The sequence below is a fragment of the Olea europaea genome, chromosome 7 (genome assembly GCF_002742605.1).
Source record: "Olea europaea var. sylvestris chromosome 7, O_europaea_v1, whole genome shotgun sequence".
In the NCBI taxonomy this organism is placed as follows: domain Eukaryota; kingdom Viridiplantae; phylum Streptophyta; class Magnoliopsida; order Lamiales; family Oleaceae; genus Olea; species Olea europaea.
Window position 1 is genome coordinate 784,386 of NC_036243.1, and position 9,794 is coordinate 794,179.

The 9,794-nt window shown below is 32.6% G+C and overlaps 1 protein-coding gene across 1 annotated transcript; it reads right to left on the reverse strand.

Annotated features, from left to right (window-relative positions):
• Nucleotides 1–57: 57 nt before the first annotated feature.
• On the reverse strand, nt 58–5,944 carry LOC111396610 (mitogen-activated protein kinase 15-like). Its single transcript, XM_023023026.1, has 10 exons — nt 5,446–5,944; nt 4,269–4,677; nt 3,977–4,104; nt 3,765–3,824; nt 3,497–3,646; nt 3,255–3,410; nt 2,964–3,175; nt 1,880–1,981; nt 1,599–1,753; nt 58–850 (listed from the first exon to the last, which is right to left on the reverse strand). The coding sequence occupies exons 1-10, from the start codon at nt 5,467–5,469 to the stop codon at nt 564–566; spliced, it is 1,683 nt and encodes a 560-aa protein (XP_022878794.1). The 5' UTR covers nt 5,470–5,944; the 3' UTR covers nt 58–563.
• Between the last annotated feature and the right edge of the window lie 3,850 nt (nt 5,945–9,794).

Below are 9,794 nucleotides of genomic sequence, written 5' to 3' on the forward strand. Positions count from 1 at the left end.
AGAATGTTTCTTGCAATCTAATCTTTCTCTGGGAGAATATGATCGTCACTGAGAGGCTACGAGAACCACATTATCATACAATTTCATCTTAAAAGTTATCGTCCAATAACAGCTTTAGTAGTTATACAGCTACGGGAACAAAATGTTTAGACAAATGAAATCGGCAACGTTGTCAATACAGCAAAACCTTATCTCAGACTATGAGTCTTCGCTGTGTCCAACCCGAGTTCAGAGTCACAAAATAATACAGGCACGTAACACAAGATTAGCTTTTTTTTAGGTCACTTCCTCAGCTTTACATCGTCCTACAAATCTGCCATTTCAATCTTGAATCTCCAAAGAATAATCATGGATGAGAATCCATGCAGTCTTCACATATTCGGAAACATTGATATGAACTGTATAATGTTAGTCAAGTAGTTCGATTATTTTAGCCCTCCTGTTAGGAATACAGGAATGTTAAAATCTGTCATACACGAGATGGGTTTACAGTCGATCAAGCGCTCGGGTTATGAGCCAACCATCAAAGCGTGTCCATCCCAGTCGACCAGAGTATCATGAAGTTAATACCAGTGACTTCCTGACCCGCCTTGAGCAGCTGCTACTTTTCTGGCCATGTACATGTCGGGTTTCGGTTGGGCACCATTGGATCCTTCAGTACCATCTCCCCTTTCATTCTTACAGCCCGGATACTTTCTTGGGTAACTCGAGCCAGGAACAACGTACTGTGCAGGCATTGCAGGACTCCTGACCATTTTTCGCTGTTCATTGGCCTCTGCTGCGGCTGCTGCACTATTGTTGTAATGTAAAACAGAGCCGACGACCTTCCCAGGCCTTGCAGCACCCCCTACTGTGAAAGGAAACAGCTATTAGAAATTAACCAGAACCGGGAGGGCCCATAACAAAAACATGAGCTGGCCTATAAAATGAAGAATGTTGACTACGATTGTATGATCTAATTCGAGAAAACCAAATACAGCAACTTCATGTATTAAATTCACCCTTACCTACACAGGAGCATTTGGCGCTCTGCTTGGGTAACTATTTTCTTATATTTTTGGATGCCAACCACAACCAGGAATGAGTGAGCAAATGACCACCACTGAAAAGCTCTGTGTTTTCATTTCATGGTAACATAGGCACTCAAGCAAGAAACTCGAACAAAATATGGAATGATTACACAATAACGCTACTACATTTGGCACACCGGATCAAGCCGTACAAGGAATAATATAAAATTATAACAGATCTAAGTATGTGGATGGTATTATGAATTTATGATGGATTAAGATGGATAGTGTTTTTTACGTTTCATTCAGAAGGGAGAATCATTTGCACCATCAACCGTATAACATATAATATGGAGGTTGCAATAGGTTTAGGCCAGGTAAGAAAGATAATGGTAAATAACATTCTTTTGACGTGAAAAATCAAAAGATAATATCTACCTTAATTTACCACAATACCCTCTACCTAATATCCATTACAATTTTATACAAAATTCATTTTACAGTCTAATATTGTGCACCGAACAAAACAAAAAGAATAAACAACAATAATTTCCCATATTGAGTTGATATTCAGCGTAAATCACACACCTGGTATGTTTTGAGGAACCTGGAGAGGAAATCTCGGAATTCCAGACATCCGGTCCACCTGCGGCTTCTCAACTTCTTTAATGGAACATTTGGAGAAATCATTTGAGATACCAGCCGAATTCTGTGTCAAATTATCCGCATGTAATACACATGGCCTGCACGAGAGCATCTTTGAGTTGCCAGTATGATGGTAAAATGTTGAATAACGGCCGATTCCTCATCTTATTCAACAGTAACACATAACAAGGATATGTAACAGTTAAGCACTTATTGAAGTTTACCTGGGCAAAGATGATGAATGCTGCCTCTCAGGTGGACCAGTAGTTCCATTTCCGTAATGCTCTTCCAAATATGCAAATTGCTTCTTAAATTTGTCGACAGCACTGCAAATGAAAAGGAGGCAATAAAATTGAATAATCATGTTAAAAGGGTAAGATAAACGCAGTAACATGATGTGACCCTAATAGGAAGATATGTTGATCGAGCATGCTACCAAATCAGAATATCCAAAGTACGTGATAAATAGGCTATATTAGACTGGACCGTACATTATAACGAACAAGATTTTAGCTTCTTTTTCTTTCTTGCTCGTGTCCAGTGCTAGCCAATGCACCTTATCAACATGGTATAAGGGCAAACATAATGAAGCTAACAAGAAGGGAAAAAGGAAAAAAAGACACAAAGAAGTAGAGGAAAAGGAGATAATCCAGAGTAGTTACTGTAATTTCTGATACATAAAACAATGATATAAATAAGTACATGCATCCCAATTCACCACGAATTTTGTAAACCTAATAGGGTGGTGCTTAAACAACTAATTAAAAGAAGTGTTCTACAATTATCTAAACACCTTACTATGACTCCAACTTCAGTACATCTGAGATTATACTTGATGGTTAAGTTCTAAAATTGTAGCTTACTCAATCGGATGCAATGAACGGCATTACAATTCGTATGCCTTTCTTCGTATGTAATCACAACCACCTATGAACAGATACTAACTGTACATAAGAACCTATTACGTGAAGTAGGACCAACTTTGTCTTTACAAGCTTAAATTTTAGTTCTCAAATTAGTTCAAGAGAGGAGGGACAGGTGAGATCTTCTATGGTTACTGAACATATTGGATCATCTCACATGCACCAAACTATATCCTTTTGAGCATTTGCAGGAAGCCACAAAACCCAGAAATCAGGACCTTCACATAAAATAAGAAGATCTAAAAATTCATCACAGTTAAAGTAATTTCTAACATTTTCCCTACAGGTCACTATAAAAAGTCAATGCAATAAAACAGATATAGAAAAAATGAGATATCGCTAATAGAAATGTATATGTATTCAAATCATTTATTGACGACAATACCTTGGATACATGAAGCCTGTAGGCTCAGCTCCGTCTAAGAATTCTTTCAACATTTTCGGATGATATTCAAGAATCTCCCGGTATATTAACTCTCTCACATCGTCCTTGGTTATCCTTCGTCTTTCAAACTCAAATTCCATTTTTGTCACCGGTTGTGCAGAAGGTTCTCTCTCAACTTTGGCCAAGTTCCTGAAGTATGGATCCGCAAGAGCCTGAAAGCTCACAACTCTTCACTTTTAGAGAGCAGGACTACAAAATGACTAGCAAATGTTATGCCAATAACCTTTATACCTCTTCCGCAGATGGTCGATCCTTCGGATCAAAGGCAAGCATCCTTTCTAATAAGCGTAAAGCAAGGGGGTCAGCATTTGGAAACTTATGAGAGAAAGGAACGGGCTTCTTCTTTCGCAAGCTGCTTAAGTATCTCCTGGCCTTTTCATTTCTTATCTGTCATATGAATTAATAAGTTAACAAACAAAAAGGCTTTAGTTTGAATTCATGTATCTTTCTTAAGAACTATCACAAACACACACCCTTGCAATGGTTTCTGGTGGCGGAGTACCCAACACATCAGTCATTAGATCTAATTGATGAACCACATTTTTTCCAGGAAAAAGAGGTTTTCCGGTCAAAAGTTCGGCAAATATGCAACCAATGCTCCATATATCAATTGCAGGTGTATACTGCAAAAAATATCAGAATTAACATGTTGGAATAAAATACTTTTTCAGCACAATGAAGCTATGGAAATCAATTCTTTCTACATATCATATTATGAAGAGAAAGAGGAAGAGATTGCACCTTCGAGAAAAATGATCCACATAATTCAGGAGCCCGATACCATCTTGTTGCAACATAGTCCTACAACAATGTTAATTCATAGCATGATAAATATCCCTAGTTTTCTTAAGAGTTAAGATCGTATGATTTTTATGTAAAAAAGGGCAACCATTTTAATCAGACGAAGCATGAAAATGAACAGTTCCCAAGAAAATTAAAGAAAAGAAACATACTGTCCAAAATATAGCGGTAGGAGTGTCATTAAAGGCTACTCTTGCCAAGCCAAAGTCACAGATCTTAAGTTTGCAGTCAGCATTTGCTAAAATATTTTTAGGCTTCAAATCACGGTGAAAAACATTTGCTGCAGAAAAGAAAAGCATTTAAGAGAGCTGATGAAACAATAACAGCTACAATTCAAGAACTACTTGCAAAAAGTATATTTTAAAATACATAATGTTTATGGAGGAGCTTGAATTGTAATCCAAATATCAAAAAGGGTCTATTTAAAATTGTGGCAATCAAAACCTGTGTGTATGTACTTCATGCCTCGAAGAAGCTGATAAAGAAAGAATTGGTAATGTTCGGGAGTCAAGTCATCATTTGCTTTAATGACCTGATGGAGATCAGATTCCATTAGTTCGAAAACTACATATATATCCTTGAATTCCCTTCTAGAAGGAGGCAGTAAAATATGCTTGATTTCCACAATGTCTGGATGTCGAAGAAGCCTAAGAAGTTTAATCTCCCGAAGTATACGTGTTGCATCAGAGACATGCTCAAAGATGTCATTTATCTTTTTAATTGCAACTTTTTCCCCAAGATGAGTGTCGTATGCAGAGCAGACAACTCCATAACTACCTTTACCAATCACTTCATCGATTCTATATCTGCTTCCTTCACCATATTGCGTGAAGAAATCTACCTCCACAGACCCCTGCACCATCACATAATGATATACCATTTTATTAACATTTCATTATGTAACTGGTTCAAAAATATGTTAACAGGACTACAGTTAATTTTCAGATATCAGCCAATATAGAAAAAGTAACCATTCCCCAGACCAGTATATATGAACATCAACCAATACAGATCCACATTGACACACCATCTTCTAACGAACACGGCACAAATTTATTTCTCAACATAGGAAGAGATACAACATGAACCTATTTTCAATGTGCTCTCGTAAACTTAATCATCCATTACAAAATCCAACTTAACAACATTCGTCTCAGTATAGTAACATGTCAATCATTACAATTTACAAAAGATTTGAGTAATTCCTTACCAAAGTCAGTGCACCTATTATATTGATATAATCAGTGATCTAAGAGTGATCTTAAGGGAAAAAAATTCCAGTTAACAAAGACCTGCAACCAGACAACTAAAACATAGAATCACCTAAAAAATTTACAACCAATACCAAAATCCCCCCTTAATTCGCTGTAACTCTTAAATCCAAAGGGAAATCAACCCTGACATCTGAAAAATCACAGATCTCATTTTCAAATCAAATATTGTTATCCAGTGGGATCTGAGCTTGAAAAATAGAGTACAAGCGTACAAAAAAAAATTAATAATAATAATAATAAAGTACCAACGTCGGGAATCCTAACTTACATTAAGAAATTATTCACATAATTCAAAATACCACATTTATTTGTATTAGATAATATGTTAATAACAGAAAAATTAATACCTTTTTTCTCTGATCGGGCTGCATATTTATCCAGAAAGCATCTAAACAATGAATCAATATTAGCAATCAACAAAGGTTAGATCACAACACAGCCACAAAATGTTGACTTTCCAACCCAAAACTCAAAACTTTTTGGATAAAAGACCTATGAAACTTCAGAAAATCCCCAAAGTAGATAATTTTAAACAAAACCAGAAATCGGTATCAAGTTTAAGCCTCGGATTTGATGTCGTAGCACAGAAAAAAAGGAGGGGGTGTAAATAACTTATTTTTATAATTATTAAATGGAATCTTTGATGGGTTACAGAATAATAAGAGCTAAAGATTCTCAAAAATATAGCTGGAAAATGGGATTTTTCCTAAATATTTGGCGGTGAAATTTTGCCTAAACGTTCTTCCAAAAACGGAATGAGAAATTGAACACAGAGAGTGTGTACGTATGTATAGCTTGAGATCTAAAGATAGATATAAGAAAGAGACGTGGGAGAATTTTGTGCGGGTCTGTGGCTCCGTGCTGCTTCAAATGACGAGGAAAATAATGGAATATTCTTTAAAAAAATTTATTCTTAATCATAAATAATTTTACACAAAACATTTTTTTAAATTTTAATCACTCATTTTTTATTTCAAAATAAATCACTTTTTATAAAATATATTCTCAAAAAATAATTCAAACAGCAACTAAAATAAATTCCAAATTCTTATCATTTAAAACCCAGAAAATGATTTATTCATAAATAATTACTATTAAAGTCTTTATTCTACACATTTATCCAATTTTGAAATCTTTTCTTGATAATTATAGCAAATAAAATCTTTCCTCGTTTCAACTTAAGAGCATGTTTGGTTAAGTTTAAAATCAATACTTTTAAGTGTAAAAGTAAGTTTGAATACAGTAAAATAAATTGCTTTACATTTACATACATTCCTTTAACTTGGAAGAGAGATGCTTGGCATATAGATTCTGATTTTATAGAATCCATAAATACCACTCACAGCAGAGGGTGGGGTGAATTTTTTTGGCACTTTTTTATTCATATGGGTCCAACATTCATGTGAGATTTCTGTATACTTTCTGTGAAACAAATTCTGTACATATGAAAAAATTCAATTTGGAACTATAACATAAAGAAATAGAATTAGATAAAGTTCTTTTTGAGTTTGCAACTTTAAATGAAAATTAAACCCCCTTTTTTTATAGTTAAAGTAAGTTATAATTTAAATATGTTACATTTTCCAAACAAGTTAAAGATGAAAAGTTATTTAAAAATAACTACACTTTTTTTAAATCTATCCAAACATGCTCTTAAAAAGTCATAAATTTTATAGGAAAACTACAAAAGAAAATAATTTAATTTAAAATTAACAATAACAATGGACTTTACAAACCTAATTCATCCAGAAAACCTGTTTGGCCAGGGTTAAATCCCGACCAAAAAATAGGGCGCCCATATGGGGCCCCCTGTTGGAGGGGGGGCGCCACATGGGCACCCTTTTTCGGTTGGGAGTTGACCTTGGCCAAATAGCAAGGCTCATTTATTCTACCCTTTTTTTGGAACAATGACAATTCATAATTTATTAATGATTTGATAGTTTCAAAATGATATATTTAAAATTTAATGGCATATCTAATATGTTGAATAAACCAAGCTCGACATGATTAAGAAACAAATATGCATCAAGAACTACTTATTTTGGTTAAAGTGTAATTACCTTGATGAAATGATTGTTTAGTGTTTGAAATTCAATTATTCTTTATTAATCTTTGGTTTGGTGTCAAGAAAATTAGCTAAAATTATTGTGGTAAATATGTATTGCAAGATTGTTTTTTAATAATAAAATAAAGCAAGAAAAATATGTGCCATAGAAAATAAAAGAGGTTTTGAATTTTTGTCCAAAAGTATACAGAAAGCACTTCATGTGGCAATGTTGTGCAAACGTGAACAATATAATTGAAAAGAAGAAAAATAATAAGATCAAAACAGAAATTTAAGTGGTTTGATATATGCCTACGTCCACTATACAACTCGACAATAGGTTGTTTATATAGAACCATAATCCTGAAAAATATCCTGACGATACCATATTGTATAGCTATCCCTGATTTATATGTGTATAACCTAACAATCTAGTTAATTTTGTTATCGGATCGTCCCTAGCATTATTGTCGTCGTGTTGTTTAATCAACTTGCCTCCATATATAATGAATATGTGTTGTCTAATCAACAATTAGAGATATGTTTGGTTGAAGAGATAAACAAATGAAAATAATAAAGATAGTATTATTATTGTTAGCTACAATTGTGTTTAGTATTGTATATCAAATAGATTATATAAAGAATAATGTTATTCATAACAAAAACTATCGATGATACGTGACACACACTTCTATAAATATATCGAGCATATTGTATTAAGATACAATTAGACGTAATTAATAATTAAAGAATTTTTTGTTGGCAACTATGTATAATTTGCCTTTGAATGGCAAAAGGAAACGTGGATAGAAATCAAATTCTACATAGTAACACATTCATCAATTAGTAGAACATTGATTATGTAACAACATTTGTTGGACACATGTTCTTGTCACATGGCTTCAAGGGTCCAATCTTTTCTTTGATGGTACAAAATGTAACATGTTGAGACAAATTACGTGGTGTCGATTAAATGTTGCATGCACTTATCTAAAAATTAGTATATTCTTTGCATAAACAAGAGTTACTTTTGAAGAAGTAATATTTTTATACTATGTTTGTATACAGAAAAAGTTATAATTTTTTTTTTTAAAACTTTATTTTAGTCGTTAGCCAAACACATCCTAGTTTAAGAGCGATTCCAAACATAGTAAAATCATATGAGCAAATAACAAAGCTTAAGATCTTATTTAATTATTTTATATAAGTAAGAGAGTCATAATATTTTCTAAAGAAATTGCAGGATTTAATCTCTCATGCTTTAGAGTAGAGTACAACGTAATGGATCGACCAATATCACACTATTTCTCGAGCTAAGGACATCGTAACCTCGTGTTATCAAAAGGGGTAAATTTTAGTTTTAAAAATTAATTCTACTCTAACCCCCTATTTGGTACATATTTTTTAAAATTTATCTTTTCTTAAACTTATTTTCAATCACACATTTTCTCAATAAAATAATTTTACACGAGTCATATTTTTTTTTTTTTTGCTATTTTTTAATCACATAATCTCCAAATAATCACAAAATTAATTGTAAAAAAATCTAGTTCAAACAGATCATAAAGTTATGTTTTAATAGGTAGAAAATTGTAATTAAGAATAATTGATATAATCGCTCAAGCTTATCATGGTGCAGGCTAATACATTAATCTAGTACACTTAATTCAAGGTTGTCACTCAGTGTTGAATTCTCGAGCCCATGTCCACAAACGTTAGCAGCTAATTTGGAGCTGTCAACATTAGTCATGTTTTATTATAAATTTGAAGGTGTATTTAATTGGTTTTATTTTTCATGAAAAATATTGCATATATATATTTTTTAATTTAAGCTCCTATTTTTGAGATGATTTTTTTTCATGAAAAATATTTTTCAAAGTTGATCATATGATCATATTTTCTTCAAAAACAAGGAAAATATTTTATTTAGAATAATGTTATCTAATATCAATGGTGCTAAACACACCAGTCCAGGTGTCGTTAAGTGATAGGGTCATGTAGAATTAAGTTATTAATTTATCTATACCTCTCATTTATTGCCATTTAGTGCTACCTAAATTGATATTTTAATACAAGTGGTGCTAAAAAAGTATTACTCTTTTCTTTATGGTGGATATGTTATTATTTTTTAGGTAATTCACACCGTCTAATATATAATATTTTTTATGTTGAAAATTAAGTCAATCAAGCATATTTAATTGACAATTTTAATGCAAATAAATTTTAAGCAATTAATTGTCTAGAACTTATTATTTTTCCATTCAGGTTCCATCATTACAATCAAATACACCCTTAAAATTTTATCATGCAGCTTATTCAATTATTAGTATCATGTTAATTAGTTGTCAAATCTATATTTGATTACTAAAGTTTGATTGAGAAAAATGGGACCCCTAATTAGTGACTAGAAAATATTAATATTAATGACAAGAATAAAAACCAAGGGGGGACAAGATTTTCCATTTGCATGTGGCCGTGGCGTTGGTACAATTTGGCATAAATCAAAAACTTATCTTTATTTTTTAACAACACATTTCACATCAATTTACTATTCTAAAATACATTTTTACATGAAAATGACTATCAAACACCCTCATATTAAAATTGTTGCATTTTTAGGAAATTGTGGTCTAATAAGAGCCATTTGAAGAT